This window comes from Terrapene carolina, unplaced genomic scaffold (genome assembly GCF_002925995.2).
Source record: "Terrapene carolina triunguis isolate 2854851 unplaced genomic scaffold, T_m_triunguis-2.0 Scaffold62, whole genome shotgun sequence".
In the NCBI taxonomy this organism is placed as follows: domain Eukaryota; kingdom Metazoa; phylum Chordata; order Testudines; family Emydidae; genus Terrapene; species Terrapene triunguis.
The window spans coordinates 49,761,191-49,787,731 of NW_020664413.1; the positions used below are offsets into that span (position 1 = coordinate 49,761,191).

The 26,541-nt window shown below is 41.0% G+C and overlaps 1 protein-coding gene across 3 annotated transcripts in view; it reads left to right on the plus strand.

The window, feature by feature from the left end:
- GLS (glutaminase) overlaps positions 1-26,541 on the plus strand; it is a 107,385-nt gene that overhangs the window by 29,243 nt on the left and 51,601 nt on the right. For 2 of the 3 annotated variants that reach the window (XM_024197764.2, XM_024197765.3), the window contains exons 7-9: positions 14,484-14,542; positions 23,705-23,737; positions 24,019-24,077. In XM_024197764.2, coding sequence (XP_024053532.2) covers positions 14,484-14,542; positions 23,705-23,737; positions 24,019-24,077 — 151 coding nt within the window. Of the gene's footprint in view, positions 1-14,483; positions 14,543-22,052; positions 22,103-23,704; positions 23,738-24,018; positions 24,078-26,541 lie in introns of those variants that run through there. The other variant, XM_029910531.1, reaches the window with a different exon arrangement.

A 26,541-nucleotide genomic window follows, 5' to 3' on the forward strand; every position in this document is an offset into this window, starting at 1 on the left:
TAGTGTTCCATCATAAGCCATTGGAGATACTTGTTGCTAGAAGTTGCAGATCAGCTATATGCAATTGTAGGCAGTCTCATCATAACATCCCCTCCATAAACTCATCAAGCTCAGTCTTGAAGCCAGTTAGATTTTTTTTGCCCCCACTGCTCCCCTTTGAAGGTTGTTCCAGAACTTCCCTCCTCTGATGGTTAGAAACCTTTTTCTAATTTCAAGCCTAAACTTGTTGATGGCCAGTTTATATCCATTTGTTCTTCTGTTCACATTGGTGCTTCACTTAAATAACTCTGCTTCTTCCCTGGTATTTCTCCCTCTGATATATTTACAGAGAGCATCATATCTCCCCTCAGCCTTTGCTTGGTTAGGCTAAACAAGCCAGGCTCTTTGAGTCTCCTGTAGTAAGGTAGGTTCTTCTTTGAGTGCTTGCTCATATCAATTCCAGTTAGGTGAGTGTGCGCGCCGCATGCACGGAAGTCGGGAAACTTTTCCCTAGCAGCTACCTGTCGGGCCGGCTGTGGAGCCCCCTGGAGTGGCGCTGATATGGCGCTCTATATAAGACCCTGCCAGCCCGACCCCCCTTCAGTTCCTTCTTACAGCCCATGACGGTTGTTGGAACAGTGGTCTCTTGCTATCAAGTGCTCCACTACTCCCCAGCATTCTCCACAGCACTGCTCAAGGATCCTCGCCCTCCTTGAGACCGATGATCTCCCGGGCCCCAAAGACGTCTACCTTGGCACTGCTCCCACTCCCTGGTTGCTTGTAAGAAGCAAGCCGTGGAAGGACATTCCAAAAGGCCTGAGGCAGTCACCATGGCCCCGACCGAGCACCGCTCTGAGCAAGCCCAAAGCCTGACAAAACCGCGAGATCTCCATCTGCTCATACTAGTCCCGCACCACGGGGACCTCCTCAAGTGGAGGAAGCTACGTTGCTCTCCATCCCGGACACCTTCGAGGCCACTAGAGGGCTTATTGAGATGACGGCACCGTTATCCCCCGTCCCAGCGCCGCCCCCGGCACGACTCCTGGTACCATCGAGTGGTAAACTGGCGATGTTCGGGCCTCCCGTTCCCAGACCGGCTTCCCCACGCTGCTCTGAGTCCCGGTATCGTTCAGAGTCCCGGCACTGCACCGCGCACCGGTCCGACTCATGACTCCGGTTAGACTCACGGCGCTGGTCTCGCAGCCCCGACCCTCGGAGCTGTTCACGCTCGAGGTCGTCGTCGGCCGCCAGGACATGGTCCCGCTCAAGGTCCTGATCCCATTCGGCAACCCCGCGTCACCATTTGGACTGGCACTGATCCCCTGCGCGGTACCGTTTGTCATCGCAGCACCGCTCTCAGGCCTGTCGCAGATCCCCGACCCGACCCCGGTCCCTGTCGCAGCACCGGTCCACGTTTCGGTGCCGGTTTTCTTCGCGACGCCGGTCTTCTTCGCGGCACTGATCACCCTCTCAGCACCGCTCCCCATATCGGCCCTGGTCATCACATGATCCTCGTCCGTCGAGGGACTCGGTGCCCCCCTCCACGCACTCCTGCACCGCTCCCCCCGGCCGTCGCGCTCGCAGTCCCCCTCCATCAGATCGGGACAAGCCTCAGGGGCCTCGGACATCCCTCAGTCGGGCTCGGGAAGCCTGGGACAGGATCCCTCAGCACCACACTGGCAACCTCGGTGGCAATTTTGGACCCCTTGGGCATACCACCAGGCCCAAGGTGCCCCTCCCACTGGCCGTCGTCATGCTCAGGTGACCGACCCCCGGAGGCAACCCTCAGCCGCCCGCCTCCAGACCAGCCCCAACCCTCGGAGTGCGCTCCTCCTGTGGTAGAGGCTACGCCATGCGCCCAGGAAGACCCGGTCATGACGGATCAAGGGGCCACGTCAGACCCGGCTCTCCCGGTGGCATCTTCCTCATCTTCCCCTGATGAGGCCATAGCCGGCACGTCTGCAGCAGGCCAACCCCCCATGGAGTTTAGGGTCTTACAAGAGCTACTCAGGCGCATAGTCCTAAACATGAACGTCCAAGTGGAGGAGGTTGTGGAGGAAGAAGACCCTGTGGTAGACATCTTGTGTCCAGACGGACATTGTCAACCTGAAGTTCTGCATGGTCTCCTTGGCCATGATCATCCACTCCCTGGACCTGGGAGACTGGTACGCCTACTTTCACATCTCAATCATCCCGTCCCACAGACATTTTCTCCGGTTCGTGGCATGACCAGTTCACAGCCCTCCCGTTCGGCTTGTGCACAGCCCCTCGCGTCTTCACCAAGTGCATGGCGGTCGTGGCAGCTTTTCTTCACCGTCATCATGTTCACGTGTTCCTGTATCTCGACGACTGGGGTCGATCTCGCCAGCAAGTCCAGTCTCAGGTGTGGTTGGTCATGGACACGTTCAATCACTTGGGCATCATGCTGAACGCCAGCAAGTCTGTACTGTCACCGACACAGACGATAGAGTTTATCGGAGCAGTCTTAGACGCGAACCAAGCTCGGGCTTTCCTCCCAGAGGCCCGGCATCTATCTCTAACAAACATAGTCACCAACCTCTGCAGGTTCCCCACCACCACAGTGAGGCAGTGTCTCAAGCTGCTGGGTCACATGGCGTCCTGCACCTATGTAGTGCAACACTCCAGACTACGTCTCATACTCCTACAGACGTGGTTGGCGTCTGTATTTCGACCGGGCTGAGACAACCTAGATATGGTGCTTACGGTCCCGAGCCCCACTCGACTCCCTGCATTGGTGGCTGGACCCTCAAACAGTAGGTGCTGGGGCCCTGTTTCATCCTCCCCAACCCACCCTGACTCTGGTCACGGACGCATCCGCGTTGGGATGGGGGGCTCACCTCAAAGACCTGACAACGCAGGGTCTGTGGCAGGAGAACGAGCTAACTCTCCATATCAATATCAAGGAACTCAGGGTGATCCGCCTTGCATGTCAAGCGGTCCTTCCCCACCTACGAGACCGTTGCGTAGAAGTTCTGACAGACAACACCACAGCCATGTTTTATCTGAACAAACAAGGCGGAGCCCGGTCGTCATCACTCTGCCACGAAGCCCTTCTTCTGTGGGAATTCTGTTTAGCCCACTCCATCACTCTCCAAGCTTCGTACGTGCCGGGTGTTCAGAATGTGCCTGCAGACAGCTTCCTCACGCACGAATGGTCGATTTGCCTGGACATCATCTATTCAATCTTCCGCACCTGGAGGTTTCCCCGTATCGACTTGTTCGCTTCGCGAACCAACAGGAAGTGCCCAGCCTTCTGCTCCTTCAGGGGTCACAGTCAGGGATTGAGCGCGGATGCTTCCCTGATCTCGTGGTCAGGCCAGCTACTCTACGCTTTTCCGCCATTTCTGCTGATCCACAAAGTACTTCTCAAGGTCCGCAGGGACAAGGCGGATGTCATACTGGTGGCCCCTGCCTGGTATCCCACCCTGTTGGATCTATCGATACGGGGGCCCCAACATCTTCCTCTCAGTCCCAATCTCATCTCACAGAACCACAGTCGTCTCCTATGCCCGGACCTTCAGTCGCTCCATCTTACGGCCTGGAGGATCCGTGGTTAAACCAGGCTGCGCGCGCCTGCTCGGACTCGGTACGGTGCATACTCCTGGAAAGCCGTAAACCCTCTACCAGACTCACTTCCGAAGCTAAATGGAAAAGGTTTTCCACCTGGTGCGCCCAGCGGCAAGTATCCCCGCTCCAAGCTCCCATACCCTGCATCCTGGACTACTTAATGCACTTGAAAGACCAACATCTCGCCTTTCGTTCCCTCAAGGTTCACTTCGCGGCCATTTCAGCATTCCATCCGGGAGCGGCGGGACACTGTGTTCGCACACCCGGTCACGTGGCGCTTCCTGAAAGGTTTGGAAAAGATCCATCCCCGATGAAACCTCCCATGCCGACCTGGGAACTGACTTGGTTCTTTCCTGTCTGATGGGTCCTCCTTTTGAGCCACTGGCTTCCTGTTCACTCCTCTACCTTTCCTGGAAGGTCGCCTTCCTAGTGGCCATTACTTCGGCACGCCGGGTTTCCGAGCTACGAGCTCACTTGTGAACCACCTTATACCATCTTCCATAAGGATAAAGTTCAGCTGAGGCCTCACCCAGCCTTCCTGCCAAAAGTGGTATCTCGTTTCCATGTAAGACCAGACTTTTTCCTGCCGGTTTTCTACCCGAAACCGCATACCAACCTTCGGGAGCAGCGTCTTCATTCACTGGACATTAGAAGAACCCTCGCCGTCTATATAGACCGTACAAGGTCATTCCGTAAGACGACCCAGCTGTTCGTCACCATCGCACAACAGATGAAGGGCGCTCCGGTCTCTGCCCAGCGGATATCTTCATGGATTATCGCATGTATCCGTACCTGCTACAATCTGGCGAAAGTCCCTCCACCTGCTGTTACAGCTCACTCCACAAGGGCTCAGGCATCATCTACCGCCTTTCTGGCAAATGTGCCCTGTCAAGGTTCCTTCCCCACTCTGAACTTGAGTACAGGTATGGGGACCTGCATGTAAACTTCTAAGCTTAACTACCAGCTTAGATCTGGTTTTGCTGCCACCACTCCCACGTGCTAACTCCCTTCCTTGGGTAGCCTTGAGAGACTCCTCCATCAATTCCCTGGTGAACACCGATCCAAAACCCCTTGGATCTTAAAACAAGGAAAAATCAATCAGGTTCTTAAAAAGAAGGCTTTTAATTAAAGAAAGGTAAAAATCATCTCTGTAAAATCAGGATGGAAAATAACTTTACAGGGTAATCAGATTCAAAGAGCCCAGAGGAACCCCCTCTAGCCTTAAGTTCAAAGCTACAGCAAACCGAGATAAACACTCTAGCAAAAGGAACATTTACAAGTTGAGAAAACAAAGATAAACCTAACACGCCCTGCCTGGCTGTTACTTACAAGTTTGAAATATGAGAGACTTGTTCAGAAGATTTGGAGAGCATGGATTGATGTCTGGTCCCTCTTAGTCCCAAGAGCGAACAACCCCCAAAACAAAGAGCACAAACAAAAGTCTTCCCCCCCACCAAGATTTGAAAGTATCTTGTCCCCTTATTGGTTCTTTGGGTCAGGTGTCAGCCAGGTTACTTGAGCTTCTTAACCCTTTACAGGTAAAAGGATTTTGGAGTCTCTGGCCAGGAGGGATTTTATAGTATTGTACACAGGAGGGCTGTTACCCTTCCCTTTATAGTTATGACATGCCCCTTCAGGACATCTGCAGGGCTGTCACATGGGCCTCAGTGCATACCTTCACATCGCACTACGCCATAGTCCAGCAATCCCGCGATGACGCGGCCTTCGGCAGGGCTATTTTTCAGTCCGCACTACCTTTACTCCGACCCCACCTCCAAGGTAAGGCTTGGGAGTCACCTAACTGGAATTAATATGAGCAAGCACTCAAAGAAGAAAAAATGGTTACTCACCTTTTTGTAACTGTTGTTCTTCGAGATGTGTTGCTCATATCTATTCCATTTCCCCCCACACCTTCCCCTCTGTCAGAGTAGCTGGCAAGAAGGAACTGAAGGGGGTGTCGGGCCGGCAGGGTCTTATATAGAGCACCATATCGGCACCGCTCCAGGGGGCTCCATAGCCAGCCTGACGGGTAGCTGCTAGGGAAAAGTTTTCCGACTTCCGTGCACACGGTGCGTGCACACACCTAACTGGAATAGATATGAGCAACACATCTCGAAGAACAACAGTTACAAAAAGGTGAGTAACCGTTTTTTTTCTGTTCCTCGGATCATCCTAGTAGCCCTTCTCTGCACCTGTTCTAGTTTGAATTCCTCTTTCTTAAACATGGGAGACCAGAATTGCACGCAGTATTCCAGATGAGGTCTCACCAGTGGCTTGTATAATGGTATTAACACTTTCCTGTCTCTACTGGAAATATGATGCCTGATGCATCCTAGAGTTGCATTAGCCTTTTTAACAGCTGCATCACATTGGTGTCTCATAGTCATCCTGTAATCAATCAGTACAGCCAGGTCCTTCTCCTCCTCTGTCACTTCCAACTCAAATGCCCCCTGCTTATAGAAAAAATTCTTGTTGTTAGTCCCTAAGTGCATGACTTTGCACTATTAAATTTCATCCTATTTCTATTACTCCAGTTTACAAGGTTGTCCAGATCATCTTTTCTGATATTCCGGTCCTCCTCTGTATTGGCAATACCTCGCAACTTTGTGTCATTGCAAATTTTATTAGCACACTTCCACTTTCTGTGCCAAGGTCAGTATTAAAAATGTTAAATAAGATTGGTCCCAAGACCGTTCCTGTATCATCTGCCTGAATCCTCTTAGAAACTCAACCGTAGTTTCCACCTGCATTTCCAAACCTTGGATCTTCTCTTCCATCAGCTCTATCAGGCGGCACTTAATGAAGCTTTTCTCATGTACCCACTTCAGGATCATGTACATTCCGCAGCTTCCTCATCTCGTCATCTTCATTGTCTCTTCCATTGCTTGGATCACAGCCACTGTTGCTTCTATGTCTGTCATAGCCTTCCCACCTAAAGTTCACTGCCCCCTAATTACCAGGGGCTTGCCTCCTCCCTTCTCCTCCAACAGTACTCCCACTGAAACTCCCTTGTTTACAGCTCTGTTTGCTGGCTCTTGTGGATTGCCATATTAGTGTTTTGTAAGCTCTTCTGCTCCTGTAGCACTTCTTAACATGGTTTCACTTGAGTGCAGAAATTTCACTGAGGAAGGGAATCCTGTGGTAAGTTTAGATATAACAGATGGCTCATTTTTCCTTTGGTTGAGACATTTTCAAGTGACCTCTTAAGACAGAGGTTTGCCAGTTAGATATGATCCATAGTTTTATATTTAATAGTGTTATATTTTTCTCTGCTAACTTGGGATGCAGCCATGCAATCTTTACTTTATGCTTGTGCATAACGTTACTCATGTGCATAGTGTTTGTACGGTTTCATCTGAAATTTTAGAATTAAGATTTCTTTATCATGTTTACACATCTCATTACTACATAAGAACTAATATAGTGTCATATCCTTGGTGTAGTTCCAAGTATGTAAGTGTCTGTCATCTGAGCCAAAGGCAAAATGATTCAGCTGTTAGGTCTAAAAATTACAATAGCACAACAGCTCAATATTTATATGGCATAGTATGCATATACTTGTAATAGGCAGGCAATATTCCTTATCATAGTGAAAATTGTTCACTGCAGGGTACCATGTTAAACTTCTACTCCCGTAGCACTTGTATAAAACAAGTTGGGATGTTGAATGCTAATCTGATCATAAGTAACCTGAAGCATCAGTATGCTCTTTATTTCAATATAATATTCTGTATGGATCTGACAATGGCTATGAAGTACACAGAGATAGTGATTCACACAGTAGTGAAGGTAGCTGAATTTTCAGTAGTTCAGTATTGAATTTTCTCCCTTTTTTGTTATTTATATCACAACAACTGTTAATGAGGTGTTTTATGTTAATCCACTCTTTAAAAAATCCTGTCTATAATGATGTGAGAACACTCATATAAGAGAAGACATTGTAAGTAGCACCCGAACAATAAAAAGCCAAAAAACTCCTTAAATCTAAAGTCTGTGGAATGTACATTTTTTCATTTCTTCTCCAAACAGTGGCAATTAGATGACTTATTTGGGCTTCCTATTTGCACAGTTTGCTTCTTCAAAAAGATTTTGGTGTGTTCTGCTAATAATTCTTTGCACTAATAGAGTACCTTTCATTTAGGTATCTTAAATTGCTTTACAAAAGTGTGTATTATTCCTAATTTACAAATGAGCAAATTGTTGCACAGGGAGGATGTGAGGTTTTTCCAAGATACTATAAATCATTGTATTAGCTGAGATTAGTGTTTGGTTTCTTAATGCTCTGCTGCTACGTACGTGCACATTGGGACGTATATTTATAACTTAGGGCTTGTCTTCACTACTAGGGAGTCTGACACTGCTGCAATTGATGCAGCAGGTGTCGATTTAGCTGGTCTCGTGAAGACCCACTAAATCGACGGCACAGTGCTCTCCAGTTGACCCTGGTACTCCACCTTTCCGAGAAGAGTAAGGTAAGTTGACCAGAGAACAGGGTGGATAAAATCAATGACTTTTTTTTTTAAGAAAATTTAAAAAATTGATTTTTTTTATTTAAATCGGATTTTTTCGATAAAATGCTTTTTGAGGAAAAAACGTATCTAAAGATAGTTTTAAGATACATTATAGCTCAGAGATATCTCATCATGGAATAGGGATTATAAATTCTAATTCTATAGTATGAGACAATATGTAATGTTTAAGAAAAGTTTTGTAAATGAGTTCCAATAGTTCATAGGTTAGGGACCCAATCTCATGGGGTTCTACAGGCTTCTGTATAGATTATTTAGGTTAATCTTTCTATCTACCCAATGGGACTCAGTGCACAGTCTAGAAGATACCATCAGAGATGCTTAGTTTTGCAGTTGTCAAACTGTGGATTTGTGTCTCCAGAGGTAACATGCTTGTTAACAGCAAAAATGTTTTTAAATAAATAAATAATATATAGAGGTGAGAAATAACAGACCTCAACAAATTTGTCCCTCTACAAATTTGTGTACACAGAGTCAATCCCTTACCTCTCTCTAAAAGTGAAAAGTTTCTAAAAGTTCAATGAATAGAAGATTGTTGGGGGTAGAATAGATCTGGACAAGGAGAAGAAGTCTGGAGATAAATGTGAGAAGCGAGGGACATATGCTTGTTTTGTTAAAATATTATATGTTTGCTGTTGAAGAAAAAAATCCAGAATACTTAATATTGTTGTTTTAGTTAAATAAAACAATTTAAATGTCTGTCCGGTGGTGATCTCCTAATACAGCATGACAAGAAAATCCTCCAAATATTAATGATTAACCTGTTGAATTGGAGATCATTCACCTCCCAATGACTTCATAAATATCTGCTTCAATTATCTTTGGTAAAGGAAATAACCAAACAATCATTCATTTTCTGATATAGTTATAAAACTAATCTGAAAAGTTTTCAAAATAAATCACTGTTTAAAAATGTGTAGTGTGTACCTTCTAAAAATGAAACCTACATCTATCTCTGAGTTGTGAAGAATATGTATTAAGGTTATAACAACCAACAAGAATGCACTTTTATGTAGAGAACCATGTTTAAATCGAGTCTTCCTGACTAGTGATTTAAATCAAATCCACCCTGCCAGAGAATGTTCCCTATCAACGCAGCGCAGTGAAGAAGTTATTCACGTAGCTGGAGTAGCGTAACTTAGGTCGACTTACCCCGGTATGAAGACACGCCCTTACTTAACAGGAGCCCTGCTTATCTGTCAGTTACACCTGTTTGTACTTGGTTAAACACATGTTGTGGACTTTATGGAAAGCTTCTTTTGGAGGCTGAAAGTAAAGGCCTGGCTTGATCCTTGAGAGTATAGCACTAAATATTTACGTGGGTTCTCTTGCTTCCTGAGTGAAAGGACTTGTCTGTGTGAACAGCCCTTGTGTGGGGGCTCCCTGCACTCTTCTTCCTATCTCTTCCATTGCGCACCTGCCCAAAGGCTTAGCATGCCTTATATGTTTTGGGAAGCGTGACATGTATTTGACCTGAGCCATGATCTTTTCAAATATATATAGTGTGCAAGGGTTGACCTTTTCTTTCTGTGCTTGGAGTTTGCAAGCCAAATAGCTAGGGAGTCAACACAAAAAGGGCATAAGGTCAACAGAGGAAAAGCAACTGGGAAAACTGGCAGAGAAAAGATGGTGTAATTTGAGTTTACTAGGGGAAAGGTCTAAGTTGCATACGAAATAATTGTATGGGTGTAGGCTTGAGTAGTTATTCCAACAATGCAACAGTAATGAACCATTAGAATAACTTTACTGTTGTACAATATGGTTCTCACGGAGGCTTCATTGTAAATATGCATTTCTCCGATAAACAAATGACTCTTCTCCTATGGACTACTTATTTAGGGTGACCAGGCGTCCTGATAAAATCTGGACCGTCCAGATATTTAGGTGTTTGTCCCTATATTTCGCTCCACCGGCAGCACTCGGCTTTTTTTTTTTTTTTTTGCTCCCCCATGTGTCCTGATATTTTCTTCCTCTCATCTGGTCACCCTATACTTATTTTCCCTTCGGGATGGAGATATTTGATCTGCATGACCATATTAGAGAAAAGTGATGCTTCTTATATGCTCACATAACCTATATCAGTATTAATATTTCTGTCACATTTAAATTTGACAGCTATACTCTGAGTAGTGTATTGGAGGACATAATTGTTGGTGGCCAAATCTCAATGCTGGGCACAAAGAGGGCAAACTAGCTAATAGGGAAGGGATATCAGGGTTTGTGCTTTGGAGTACTGTCTCTGGTGGATCTGAGGACATCTGGTGCAAATGTACCCATAAGTACTTGAGGTTGCATTAATAATGTCGGAGGAGACTGTGGGGACTTTAGTAGGCCAGGAATGTTTTCTTTCATTCTCAGTTAAACTTCAAATAAAAGTGTAGCCAATGACTTTTAATGTTTGCCTGTATGGCATATATTTATTTATATGGTTTAGTGGCATTTGGCAATCATTTTTGTCTATCTGTTTCCTAAACTGAATAGTACATGGCAGAATAGTAATAATTTTGAGAGACTAGGTGGGGGAAGTAATATCTTTTATTGGACCAATTTCTGTTGGTGAGAGAGACGAGCTTTTGAGTCACACAGAGCTCTTCTTCAGGTCTGGGAAATGTACTCTGAGCATCATAGCTAAATGCAAGGTGGAACAGATTGTTTAGCGTAAGTAGCTAGCACATATTCTTTGGGACCATTCAAGGCCTGTTAACAGCTCTGCAGTCATAGGATAAAAAGAGGGGATGAGTAGGTTACAAAGTGTTGCAGAAAGCCATAAATCCGTTGTCTATTCAGTCCATGATTTTTAGTGTCTAGCAAAGTTATGAATTTAAACTCCCAGGCTCATCTTTTCAAAGTGTTGTGCGAGTTTCCTTTGAGGATAAGGACTGAGAGGTCAGATATAGAGTGATCGCTTTGTGAAAAGTGTTCACCCATAGGTGATACGGTGTTTTTGTCTTTTATAATTTTCCTGAGAGAGCGCATTTGGGACCATAGTGACTGTGTGGTTTCACCCACGTTGTTGTTGTTGTTGTTGTGGCATATAGTGCACTGGATGCAGGTATACACATGTTATGTTACGTGTGTAGGATCCATGTATCTCGAAAGGTGTGTTGTGCAGGGTGGGAGGTAGTGTTGATCATTGTAGAAGTGGAGATATGTCTGCAGGCTTTGCATCTGTTGTTCTGGTAGGGTCTGGTGCCACTTTAAGTTGGTGTGTCTTGGTCTGTGGGGAGCTTGCTTCTGATGATGAAGTTGCGGGATTGTTTAAAGGCCACGAGGGAGTTCAGGAAAGATTTCTTTCAGGATGGGGTCCCCATCAAGTATTGGGTTATAGTTGTTTGATGATACCCTGTATGGGGTCCGGTGTGGGGCGGTAGATGACAAGTAGGGGTGTGTGGTCAGAGGGGTTTTTATTTCTGTATTGAAGCAAGTTCTCTTGGGGTATTTGGGTGGCCATACCATGATGTGATCTACTTCTCTGGAGTGTCCTTGTCTGGTGAAGGTGATTTTAAATGTATATTTAAGGATATATTTCAGACTTTCTCCTCTTAGCTTATTCTATGGTATCTGAGTGTCTGGCTGTAGATAACCACTTTCTTGGTGTGTTTGGGGTGGTTCATAGATCATGAATGTAGGTGTGGTAATCCGTGGTTTCTTGTATATGGTTGTCTATTGGGTTCATTGTTGAAGTTGATTGTGGTGTCTCTTGCCAGGAGAAGTTGGTCCAGTAAAATATATTACCTCACCCACCTTGTGTCTCTAATATCCTGGAACTGCCACAGCTACAACTACACTGCATAGTAATAATTTAGGCAGTCATATGAAAAGATTGACATCAGACCAAAATCTGTCAAAATGTTGGCATGTCACTCATTGGCAAACAAGTTTAATTATAACACAAACCTGTATTCTTTGTCATTGCAAAATATGCCATACCCTTGCTGATGGCGTTTTTTCTAGTATATGTTATATCATTAGTCGGTCACTTGTCAGGAAAGAGAGCACTATGTTGTTGTTTTTTAAAGTTTGTGTAATAAGATAGCTTTTATTTTTTCCACTTCCCTAAGTGCACATATTCCACAGGGGAAATGTACTTATTCATAGGGCTTGAAAAGTTACTTGCCCATAGTTAGGAGTCTTTCTGTAGGGTGGTCAGCCTGACATTGATCCCATGCAGAATCATGAAATGGGTGATGTGTGACGCTTGTAACAAAGCCCGATGCCAACTCTGTCCACATATGTATTCAAGTGACACCATCATAGGGCCTAATCACATCAGCCATACCATCAGGGGCTCGTTCACCTGCACATCTACCAATGTGATATATGCCATCATGTGCCAGCAATGCCCCTCTGCCATGTACATTGGCCAAACCGGACAGTCTCTACGCAAAAGAATTAATGGACACAAATCTGACATCAGGAATCATAATACTCAAAAACCAGTGGGAGAACACTTTAACCTGTCTGGCCATTCTATGACAGACCTGCGGGTGGCTATCTTAAAACAGAAAAACTTCAAAAACAGACTCCAACGAGAGACTGCTGAGCTGGAATTGATATGCAAACTAGACACAATCAACTCAGGGTTAAATAGGGATTGGGAATGGCTGAGCCATTACAAACATTGAATCTATCTCCCCTTGTAAGTACTCTCACACTTGCTTCTTATCAAACTGTCTGTACTGGGCTATCTTGATTATCACTTCAGAAGTTTTTTTTCTCTTACTTAATTGGCCTCTCAGAGTTGGTAAGACAACTCCCACCTGTTCATGCTCTCTGTATGTGTGTATATATATCTCCTCAATGTTTCACTCTATATGCATCCGAAGAAGTGGGTTGTAGCCCACGAAAGCTTATGCTCTAATAAATTTGTTAGTCTCTAAGGTGCCACAAGTACTCCTGTTCTTCATAAGGAATTAGAGTATGATAGCATAATTTAATGCCAATCAACATGATTTTATGGAAAATAAATGTTGTCAAATGTGTTTTTTGATGAAATTACAAATTTGGTTGATAAATAGCATTGGTCCAAGTACAGATTACTGAGAGGACCCCTCTAAAAACATCCCCTTAAGACACTGATTCTCAATTTTTCCAGACTGCTGTACCCCTTTCAGGAGTCTTGATTTATCCTGAGTACCGTATCCAAGTTTCACCTCACTTTAAAACTACTTGCTTACAAAATCAGACATAAAAGTACAAAAGCGTCACAACACGCTATTACTGAAAAATTGCATACTTTCTCATTTTTTACCACATAATAAAATAAAATTATTGGAATGTAAATATTGTACTTACGTTTCAACATATAGGATACAGAGCAATATAAAACAAGCCGCTGCATAAAATTTTAGTTTGTACTGGCTTCGCTACTACTTTTTATGTAGCCTGTTGTACAATACCGCCAGTGGTAAACGTACTCCAGGTTGAAAACCACTGCCTTACAATTACTTTTTGAGAACCATTTTTTAATCCATTTTTAGTATGGGCTCCACTGGTTTTGTTTAATGCTAATTTTTATCAGAATGGTTTAGTATTTGTCTAATACAAGTCAGAAGCCTACGTATGTTATGTCAACTTAGTCTGTATGACACTCGGATTAAAAAATAGGCTTTAGTTCTGTCCAGGGTATTAACATACTCCTTTTTGAAACTAGTATCAGTAGTACATAATTGCTCTCATGAAATGTGCTAGTTAGAATAAATTTATATGAGCCTTCCCTGCATGGTTAGTGAGTTTATAAATAGTAGAGAGCTAACAGCATCTGCCTGTTAAGGATTTTAGTTCTCTTACAGCTAACTAAGAGATTCACTAGTAAAATCTACCATGCATGTACACCACCTGAGTTTGACATTTGCTTGGGAGACTTTGGGTTCATACATTAATTAATGTGGTGTTCATCCACCTGTTGTTTCCTAATATAATAGTTAAAGTACGGATAATAGATTCATTATTCAGTTAAGACTATAAATATAATTCAGGACCAGTTAGGAATAACTTTTTCACATAACTGTTTCAGAGCACTGTATGTAGTAGAATAGTAACAAATGAAAATTACATATTCAGAAGGTAGAGGCTGCAGTGTTGTTGATGTGTTGTGGTGTGTCCCACTTCATGGAGAGAAGTATGCTATAGGTTCTAGAGTGATGCACTTGTAGTGCATTTTTTTTGTATTTACATATTGCTCAAGTATATAATGTTGTGTTATAGTATTGTAATTTATGATTACAATCAAACAAACAGCCATAGCTTCAAGAAACGTGTGTATAATTTTTACTCAAATATGTGTTGGCTGACTTTGATTTATTTATTTTTTTTAATTTTGTTTAAAACAAGTGTGAACTTCAGCCCTAAGGATGTACATGTAATAGAAAAATTTTTATTTCACAGACAGGCCTCACAATCCTATGGTGAATGCTGGAGCAATTGTGATCACTTCCTTAATCAAGGTAAAACATTCACACTTAGTTTTGTTTTGAGTATTGCATTTGAATGTGGAAAATTAGCAGTTAGTAGTGCTGTACATTTGTGTGTGTATAGATAAGAAGTCTAATTGGAATTTTGTAACTAACGCACAGAAGCATGCAAACAAGCTGTATAACTTGTAAAGTAAGCACTTCAAAACAAGGGTAGTACTAAAACTTTCATTAACGAGATTTTTGAAAGCGAGATACCATGATCTGACCCAGAGTCATTCGGCTGAAACATTGTTTGCCTCTTCTTCTGTTTATAATTTTATTTTTACTACTTTACCCATCCAGTTAGCCTCTTGTATGCTGGGCGAAGCAGACAAATGGATAAAATTGACTACTATCTCACTGAGAGATTTAGTGCAATTTTGTTATGAGAAATGTTGTTTAGTCGTTGTCAGAGGCTGAGTACATCCTCAGAAATGCACTAAATCTTCTCTCGCCTAATGAGAAAGAGTCACAAGAGTGCTTCTGGACTTAGATTCTCCTGTCTGCATAAAAGTACAATTGGAATTTTTTTTCCCTTCTATGGAAAATTAGAGTGCTTTACAATTTACCTATCATTTACAGGAGCTGCACAACTCCTAAATTCCATGCTCTTATATTAAACTTGCTCACAATTAACCTCCTGTGTAGCTAAATCACTTACTTAGTTATTACTTTGTATTTAGTATTACTTTGAACATAAAATATCCACTTACTTTCCAACCACTTATTTGAGAAACAGCTATGCATGTTTCCATGAGTAAACATTAGATTACATGGCAAATATTGCCCTGTTAGGCCATGATCCTGCATAAACCCATGTTTATGTTTTGAAAGCCAGGATTTTGCCCTTAGTATGGGTGTGCAGGTGTAGTGTTAAAGTTATAAATATGGATTGTATGGTAACTTACTCAGATCTTGTCTACATTAGACCTTACATCCGTATAACTTTTGTTGCTCAGGGGTATTAATAAGCCACCTGCTGAGTGATGTAAATTATACCGACCTAAGCGCCGGTGTACACACCACTATGTGAGTGGGAGAGCTTCTCCTGCCAACATAGCTACCGCTGCTCTTCAGGGCTAGAGTAATTAAGTTGAAGGGAGAGCTCTTTCCCATTGACTTAGAGTGTCTGCACTAGCAGCGCTATAGTGATACATCTGTGCTGCTGTAAGTGCTGTAGTGCAGATGTAGCCCCAGTGTTAATCATACCATTGCTGCAATCCTCGGAATGAAAATCTAGTTTTGTAATGGTGAATCAATATCTAGAAGTTACTGACTTTTAGTGAATATTTCAGTCCTCCATAGTTTTGATGTGGAAAATTTAAAACTAGATTACGGAATTTTTCCAAGCATGACTTCTTAATTTCTGTTTACATTGTGTTCATTACATCTGGAAACTCATTGAGCCTCTGGTGTATTTCCTAGCTCCTGCCTGCAAAGTGTTAGTTATGAAAGGTTCTTTATTTTTCCATCATGATTTTCTGCTATTTTGTATTAAATAAGGTGTAAAAATTCCTGCTTAAAGACATTTTATCTTTAATAGCTATAGGTGAAAGAAAAGGGCCATAAGTAAGACAGGTAAATGTATTCATGATTAGTTTTTCTACGGGTTGACTGAGCATTGAAATTCACATTGGTAATAGTGAGTTTTAAAATCTATGTTTGTCTAAGCTGTCAAAATGTCACTCCTACTGTAGTGTGACTTACTGGTCATTGATCTCCGACAAAAGCACAGCATGTAACTATTTGGAAGGCACCAGTGTAGAGTTCTTGATAAATAGTGTAGTTAAATGGATACAACAAATCTTAGTTTTTAGTGCATGTAACTGATATTTGTTTTAAAAATGCTGTAATGTTTTTTTTATAGGCCAAATTTCATTTCACTGACATGTTTGCCTGTAGTAACTGCACATCTGATAGGCATACCATACTATTGCTTCATTATTTGTTTTTAGAGTGACAATATCTAGATCATTTCATGTACTGCTTCCACTAAAATGCTATTTAACATTTGAATAACTAATAATAAAAGTGTTACCTTGGGAAAATTATATTTGGGATCAACCGGTACAAAACATTAACTGGTTATATTTTGTGAGGATAACCTATAGTCTGCAATTTAGCTCTCTTACATATGAATTGTGTAGAAAATTTGGATAGACCACTGGCGAACTTAAGTTTGGATATAATCTATATATAAAGATTTATCATTATTTTCTTAAACACACTGCTAAATTAAAATCGTATGCTGCCCTCAGTTCACATGCATTCAGTATCATTGGGGTCCATGGGAATTGCTCATATTTATTGAGGACCATGCATGGCTTTTGGAATCAAGCAGTAAATGTCTTTTACATTATCTTAAATGTGATCAAATATATGAATCTTATGACATGCTGACATTTGATAAAACTATGTTAAGAAGTATGGAGAGACTATTGCTGTATTTTAAAATTCTGACCAGCTTTTACCTTTTTGGTGAAACTATTACTTCACTGACACTTAAGAGCTCCTGGATTTGATCTGTTAATATTCTAAACAATTAAAGGTATTCTAAATATAAATAAAATACAGTACACTGGATGTATCAGTTAAAAAAAAAAAAAAGTTGGGTGTTGCCTCATAATTCTTGTGCAAATTATCATTTAATACCTATGATAGTATTGGTACTCGTGGAGTGGAGAAAGCATCTCAGGGTGAATTTTTCACTGGATAAGAGTTGTTGCTGACATAAGTATCTTAACACTTTAAGGGAAAAATTCTGCCCTTGGGATCACACACACAACTCTGACTACAGTTGGAGTTATACACTTCTTGGAAAAGAATATGGACCTAATATGTAGTTAGGGTTTTGCAATTAATCTTTTACTTTTTACTGTTAACTTTCATATTTGTTTTTCTTACTAAGCATAACTACATCATGTAGTTTTAAAAGCTTACACAACAGCCCAGCTGTAGTACACCAGTATTATTACTGGTATTATTACTGGTGTATTTAAAATTTGTTGTCTTAACTCCAGGCTCTATGCTAACTGTACTTACACTCCACATAACTATTTCAGAGATTTAAACCATGTAAAAGTGCTTTAGTTTGGGGGTTCTAAATCTCTTTCCTGTTGCTGACTGGATCTTAATAAAAAGGCTTTTAGACCATTTTCCCTCTCATTTATGATTGGGCAGCCACTTCCCCTTACATGCACAATAACATAACATTATAGTGGTAATTACAGCAATTGTTCACGTGGAAAAGAACTATTAGGAAAGTATTTATTATCATTTTAGCTGTCTTCAGTGAAATACAACACTTTGAAACATGGAGATGCAGCACCATGTAACTAGCCAGTTTTCTGCAGACTTTCTGCAGTTTTCTGGTCCATTGTTGGGGAGATGTATATTTATCTAGTATAGGTGACCCTGTCAGTTATTTGATCTGCTGTTGCCATCTGAGGCCTTGATCCTGATTGTCAAAGCTCCTAATGCGTGAGCATTTAGCTATATCAGCAACTGCATCTTCTTTTATAACCTACGAAGACAGCTGCACTTCTTTAGGAAACACAGCACATGGAACCCAGGGCAAACCTCATGAGAGCTTGAGAGGAGGAATGGATCTTTCGTTAAGGGAGTGGGAGGATAGGATGGCTGTGGAAGGAATTGCCAGAAGAGAAGAAATTGATTCAGAATCTGACCACAGAGTATGGTTGCCAGGTGTCCGGTTTTTGACCAGAACATCCTTTTGAAAAGGGACCCTGGTGGTTCTGGTCAGCACTGCAGACCGGGCTGTTAAAAGTCCAGTTGGCGTGTGGTTGACAGGCTCCCTGTCCCAGCTCCTCGCAGCTCCCAGGAAGCAGCTGGCATGTCCCGCTGTCTCCTAGGCATAGGGCCGGCCCCGGGGGCTCCATGTGCTGTCCCTGCCACAAGTGCTGGCGCTGCAGTTCCCATTGGTCTGGAACCGCAGCCAACAGGAGCTGTGGAGACAGTTCCTGCGGACAGGGGCAGCATGTAGAGCCCCTTGGCTGAACCTATGCCTAGGAGCTGGAGGGATATGTTGCTGTTTCCTGGTGGCCGCCTTAGGTAAGCGCCGCTCGGAGCCTGCATCCCTCACCCCCTCCCAAACCCCCAGCCCTGAGCCTTCTCCCACACTCTGAACCCCTCTGCCCCACCCCCCAGCCCAGAGCCCCCTTGTGCACCCCAGAGCCCGCCCCCCTAGCTGGAGCCCTCACCCCCTCCTGCACTCCAAGCCCCTGCCCTAGCCCAGTGAAAATGAGCAAGTGAGTGAGGGTGGGAGGGAGGAATGGAGTGAATGGGGGCAGGGCCCAGGGCAAGATAGTTTGGTTTTCTGTGACTAGAAAGTTGGCAGCTGTACCACAGGGCATGTTGCAAGACCCCCTTTGTATTGATAAAGCTTTCCTGCCATAATGGGAAGGACTTAAATGAACAAAATGTAAAAACAAAAAAAACCTTTTCCAAGTACAGTAGACCCTTCTGCAGTTAAAGGAGAAGAGTTGGTTGCTCCATGAAGTGCAGTTCTCTCTTCCAGTTGAAATGGGAAGCATTTCAATACTACAGTAATGGGTGCTATCAAAAGTCCTTTGGAAAAAGTTCCAAAGGATTATCAGCATGGGGTAAAAAATAAAGATCAGGATAGAAGTAGTGCATGCACATCCTCAGCTAAACTTAAATAACTTTGCAGAAAGATAAGATGTGCAATTAAGCACTTTCAGACACTTCTTGAAACTAAGCATACTAATTAGTGTCCTCCAACAGTTTTACATGCTTCATAGTATTCTGACATTACCTTTGTAGTGAAGTGCTGTGACCTTACAAAATAAATGAGACTGCGAGTAAAGAGAAATGTGGCTGACAGTGCCACGGTCCTGTTGAGTGCCACTACACAACCTTTAGGTTTATAGAAGTTAATTTTCGTACTCCATCTTCATACTACTTGATAAGAAAAGTCCCTGCTTTTCATCCAGTATATCTAATAGTATAATTACATAAGCACATGCCATCTTTTTTCTTACTTTATCTTCTGGTTGTCTGACACTTTAAATAAGTATATGCATATGAATTTGAAAACGTGTGCCAACATGATTATAGAAATGCCCAAGATTTTTATTTCCTCCTTTACTTGGGTGTTGGTTCATGCTATTATACCTCTCTTCTGTTACTCAAACTTGTAGGATTTTTCTTGTTTCTCAGTTCTTTATATTATCTGATTCAGTGATTTGTAAATATTCACATTCTTTTGTCTTTGTTTTTTATTATGACTCATTACAACTGGAGTAAATTTCACTTAATGTTACACTAGCTGGCATAGAATCTGTTCTGTAGTGCAGTGTCCCAAATTATGTAAAGAATTTATAATCACACAATATTCAATACTTACATTAAGAACACAAGAAAAATAGTTTATATATAAACATATATAATTTAAGAATGTCAATATTGTTCCTGGTGGGTCAAATACTGTCTATTACATACTGCTCCCAAGTATTTCAGAGGTGAAAATCTTATGCTAAGCATCCAAGACACCAGTTTTCACAGAGCATGCACAGATTAACCAAAAAAAGTGTGTAAGTACAGAAAGCTAGAATAAAGCCATTAAGAGGTAAATTGATGTATTCAAATGCAAAAATTTAGGTGCTGTAATTAAAATAATGTCAGTATATGTGTTTTCTGGGGGCTTTATAAAACGTAATCCTAGCATTCCGCTTTACTGAAATTTGGCGTATAAAGTCTTCACTCAAGAGTGCATTTTATGAAGATCTAAATAAAATTGTTAGCAAGATGCTTAAACATACCTATATTTTTACCACATTGGGTTGCTTTCAAATTAAGTGATTGGATTAATAAAAACAGTAATTTGGCAAAGAAATTATATTACATTAAGGTCTAATAAACTACAACTCAAATGTTAATGAAAAGTTGCTTTTCATTAGATACATTTTACGTGGGTTTATTGCATTCCTTGACAAGTATTTACAGCACTCTGTTTTGCTGTGTCAAATATATAGGCACTTGTATTCATATGCTCTACATATTATGGAAACAAAATGCTACCATCTTATTCAATTAGTATTTACCCAGTTGGAGAATGTTTATCTTAAAATAAGAACAAACTTCCACAGAATATTTTCTTTCTAAAAGCAATTAAATTAATAAGAATCCCCCACCTAACCCCCCCATCCTATTTAGAAACCACTAAGATACTAACATGAATTGACAAGCAAAGAAATTCAAAGTTAGAATTGCCAGCTTTTAATCTTTCATTGTGCTTTTGTGTGTTTAAATAAAAATGCATATGAGTTTTAAGAGCTGCGTGTCACGACTTTGAATTTCCTGCCTATCATCAGATTTTGTCTTAGCATTTTAAACTGTTGTGTTCATTTATAAATGTTTATGCATGTGTATATATACAACTGCATATACAAAATTATACACACAAGCATGTATACAATAAGTGTGTATATGTATATATATTAATATATGTAATATTCATGTTTCTGAAGATGTTGCATGGAATATTTCCTTTCATTAGCATTCTAGATAGATGGATTGCTTATGAAGCTTTTAAAAATATCAATTAATTAAAGCCACAAACTGGAAAGCCAAGCTAAAGCTAAGTCAAATAAAACTTTAGAGGCCAAAAGCTGCCCTGGCTTTCGTTCTTTAAATTATCAAAAATATCTTCTATATTTCCATAGAAAGTCAAAGTTAAGTTTTAGTATCTATATTTGAACTTTAGTCATAAAATGTGTTGTCCCTTTGTCCTGTTGATTTAGAAGGTGGGTGGTATGCTTCCTTCGTCTGTAGAAATAAAATGGGACACTACTGTAGTTATCAACACATAACGGAAATAAAAAAAATTGTTTTCTGAATTATATTGAATATATAGACTCCAGTCATGCAGTCACTTATGCATGTACTTTAAGCATATGAATAGCCTCATTGACTTCAGTGGGACTACTTGTGTGTTTAAACTTAAGAATGCATGTGTACAGGATCAGGGCCTAAGTGTACATCAGCTGTCAACATGCTTATTAGTACCTGTATACAGAAGATGCTGTGTAAAAGTGATTATCTTCCCTCAGTGTGAACTCAGATGGTGCTTACAAAAAGACAAAGAAAACACTGAATTTTTAAATGCTGAAATGAAAATAGTTAGTACTCCTATATTAATCATACATCTGACTTTTGCCCATAATGTTTATATTTTGTTAGTAAAATCAGTTTAATAAAGTGTAAAGGATTTTTTCAGTTGGGCAAGAAAGAACTGAAATACTATGTATTTTTATTTTTGCACAAAGCATGATCTTTCTCCTTCTCCCTTTTTTTAAACAAAAGCATAACTTATTTCATTTTATTTTAAATGTCTAACCCTATGATTATTAATGCAGCATCCCATAACTAATGCTGACCCAATTTCCCAAAAAGATGTTCATTGTGCATTTAAAAGGTTGAAAAGGTTTTTGTGGTTTAAATGTTGTTACATATTTTACAGCATTAGGATCTATGGAATATTTTGACAACTGCAACAGTTCAATGAAGTTGGTAATTTCTTTTTTTAATTATTTTTCATTGAACAGATTTGGCATTACATTTTTAAGGCTTGTATTCTGGTATATTATACAAGACATTTTGATGAAATGTATTGTGAATTTTTTTTAGCATACCTGTTAGATATAATCTAGCTAGAGATTATTGGCTCTAAGAGTAAGATTATTTATTAGCTTTTATTTTATAAGTGTAAGGGACCATTGGCACATCATTTTGGCACAGCAGCGTGGTATTCCTTTCAGCTAGCGATCGTACATGTGTGACTGCACATCCTCTTGTAGATGAGTTGATGCGTAGGGCTTCACAGGTTATGTGCAACACCTTAATCCACTTGTAGAGTGGGAAATGAAACTGGCTTTATGCTTTTCATTAAGTAAAATGCTGGTATATGCAAAGCTTCTGTTTTTTTTGTTTTTCCTATACTAAACGTAGTGTGAGTAATGTTTCTTGATTTGTTTGAGGCAATACGCTATCCAAAAAGATTTATCTAAATAGAATATCTTCAATACTGAAGTGGTTTATAAAACAAACCTCTGATGTATTAGTCTGTTAGTTTATATGATGCCAATTGATATGACTTCAGATTTTTAATCCAGTGTTTTATAAACTTTCTCTTAAATTAAAATGAAGCTGCTTGGCTGTTTCAAAACAAAGTAAAATGCATTAGCTTTTATTGGGAGGGGGGAGGGCCCCCATAAGAATATATAGCAGGTCAGTTATCAGAAATTGAGATAAGGGCCAATGCATCTTTCACTGGCATTTACCAAATTTAAGAAAACATCCTTAAAAAAAATTGCCTAAGAACTAATTTTAACAAAAACAGAGCAATAAGATTTGATGTTTTTTCTTACGTTGCTAGCAAAATGTTGATGTAGTTTTAGTGTTTTGTCACTTGAGGTTTTAAGATTCTAAAATTTTAGCTTTTGAATAATACTATATTTTGCTAACCCAAATAATTAGTTTCTTTATATAGGTAGGATACTTACCTTAAATCTTAAATTAAGTGCAGTTATTTTTATAGTAAAGGTAACACTTTATTTTAAGTCTTCCATCTGAATTAAATTTTTAGCATGGACACTAACCATAGGAAACACTTTATAGCCTGGAGTCTGAATTTTTCTGTGCTCAGCTCTAATATAAATTAAGACAAGAATTTAACCTCTTATACTTTTAATCCAGTGTTATATTCATTGTAGGAACATTGATCACAATGAATTTGTATGTGTCTCACGTATATTACTACATACTATTCTTTGTCAATATGTTGTGTTGAATAGAGAGAGCACTTAAAATAAAGCATACCTTTCGTTCTGCTTAAATCCATCCCCTATATACAAGTTATTTGATTAAAAACATCTTGTAGCATTCTTTGTATAAATGTTATCTGAGCTATTTACTCTCCTAACTTTTTAATTGTTTTTCTTGTAATTATATTAATATACAAAATGATTGTAGTAATTTATATTTAAGTAGCTTTATACATTTACATCTTTATTAGTTATATACAAGTAAAAAAACTAATTAAATTAAGTGAACTTCTAACTATAGTTTTTTGTATGTTAACAAGTCTTATAAATATTTTTTCTTTCCTTTCAGCAAGGAGCAAATAATGCAGAAAAATTTGACTATGTAAGTGAATATTAAAAAATTCTGGTGCTGTTTATCATATTTAGATTTGATGATACAAGGGCTCACATTATCCTCACGGAATTTTTGCCTTCAAATTGCAGGTGACACTTGAGCTGTTTAAACAGCTACCTGATTTGTAGGTGCAGTTTGGTATTTAGACATCCTAATGACTTTCACTGTATGCCCCAAAACAGTCTCAGTTAAGGCCAGGTTGAAAATTTGGTTTGAGTTATGATGTTACCAGATCTGAAGATTTTGGGATGCTTTTTTTTTTTTAATAGATGATGCAGTTTATGAATAATATGGCTGGTAACGAGTATGTTGGATTCAGTAATGCCACGTGAGTATTTTTGTTTTTGTTTGAGGTTTGGTGGTAAAATATCTAGGGTGAAATCCTGTCTCCACTAAAGTCAGTGGTAAAGCTCCAGTTGACTTTAGTGGAGACAAGATTTCACCCTTTATATTTAAGATCTTACTTCAGTCCTTATATGATTTGCATGTTTCTGATTTAAATATATATTCATTTTTGTGGTACTTAATGTACGCCACTCTCTTTGATAATAGTTTTGATTAAATATTATGTACAACAGTGGTTCCCTCTTAAGTTTTGAGAGTCTTCTCCCTTTGAGTGCTGTTTAGTTGGGAACTACAGCCCTGTGTAAGCCCTGGCATTCATACCAAAAATGAAATTGCCCACTTTAACATTAGTTGTACCAAAAGGATTATAAATCCTTCTTTTACACAGTTATTCCTTGGTTTTTTCCCCCATTATTATTTATATAATCTTTTTAAGATAGGGGAAACTCCCCTTATGGAACTCTTTTAGAATGTAGGGTTCCTGCAGGAAAACTAGGCTTTTCTATTACAACTGCAGGATTTCCACCATTCTGAGGGCTGGTGAGGCAACATTCCTATGAAAACCATAAGTGTGCTCCGTAGCGTTGGGGAATTTTGGATGCTGATTGGTTTGGGTGGGGGAGAGGTGATTGTAATTTACCTGAGCTTAGTTGATACAGGAATGCTTAATGTGGCAGCTGATAACTTTCATTAAGACTTCTTTAAAAATAGGATATCTTCATTAATTTATTTATCTCCTAGAACTGGAAGGGACCTTGAAAGGTCACCAAGTCCAGCCCCCTGCCTTCACTAGCAGGACCAAGTACTGATTTTTGCCCCAGATTCCTAAGTGGCCCCCTCAAGGATTGAACTCACAACCCTGGGTTTAGCAGGCCAATGCTCAAACCACTGAGCGATCCCTCCCCTCAGGACTATGAACATAAATTTAATGGGAGAAGAGTCTGAAAATGTGAGATGGTCTTTGTGTTCACCCAGACCCTCTCTGTCCCTGCACCCTGTTCAGACACTCAAACCATCACTTCAGTGATATGCACCCTTAGGCAGCTGACTACCTGTTGACTTGAGCCTCAACCTGATCCCCTTTTTCTAACTGTCAAATTCCTCTTGATTGTACTTGCATATATCACAAGGAGGTGTATATTCATTATATTTCACTGTCATATGTCCTTCCTTTTCCTTTTTATTACTGTCTTGCCTCTTTCAGTGTTACTTTTAGGAAAAGGGTCTTGTGCTTTTGTTTCAAAATTTACTGGCCTACCTATAAATCAGCTTACATATACTATGTATACTTTATTGGTAACAAGTAAAAGTAGATATTATTCAACTATTAAAGTTCAGTTCTGCACCTTATTGTGTTAGATTTTGCACTGATAAAAGCATAATTATTTACTCTTCTACCAGAGAGAGAGAGTGTTGCTGAATTAGAGTAAACTTTAATCAGGACTTAAAATCCATTCACACTATACTGTCAATTTCTGCAGAATTTAATCTTGTATTTTAAAAAATAACATTTAAAGTTCTGTGGTTGCCAGGTAACCTCCATATGTGAACCAAGTATAAATTAATGCAGCATCTTTCCAAGAGTCTGCAGAGAGAAGGTGCCTATGTTGTTGCTCTGAGTTTTGCTAAACAGTAGTAGAGTGAAACAAACAACACTGGTCATTTTTACTGTTGATAATTAAGGCTATGTTTTAGTCACGGGTATTTTTAGTAAAAGCCATGGACGGGTCACAGGCAGTAAACAAAAATTCACAGCCCGTAACCTGTCCATGACTTTTATTATATACCCCTAACTAAAATTTGGACCGGGGGGACGGACATGGGTGCTCAGGGGGGCAGCAGGCTGTGGGTGCTGGGGGGGTGGCCCGCTGGTGCAGGGTCGGGCGATGGTGTGCGGCCCGAGACCCCTGCTGGTGCTGGGGGTGGGGATTGGTGGGGCTCGCAGGCTCCCTACCCGGCTCTGTGTTGGCCGCCCCTCCCCCTAGGAGCTGCAGGGAAGGGTGGCTCCGTGCACTGCTTCCGCCACAGGCGCCAGCTCTGCAGGCGCAGTTCCCATTGGCCGGGTACTGCAGCCAATGGGAGCTGCGGGGGCGGCGCCTGTGTGGGCAGTGCATGGAGCCCACCTGGCCCCTTCACCTAGGAGCTGCAGGGACATGCCAGTGGGAGCCGAGGTTCCCCCCAGGTAAGTGTCCCCCACCCGCACCCCAACATTCTGCCCTAGCCCTGAACCACCTCCCACACCCAAACTACTGTTGCTGGCCCAGGGGCTTCCTGACTTGGGCAGTCCCTGAGCCAGCACCGGCTGCTGCAGAAGTCATGGAATCAGTGACCTCCGTGACAGACACGCAGCCTTATTGATGATCAAAACCCTGTGGGCAATAGTGAAACAATCAAGAATTGTGCTGATGGGGTAAGTTATGAGCAGCCCAGAAGGCAGGCTCTGGAAT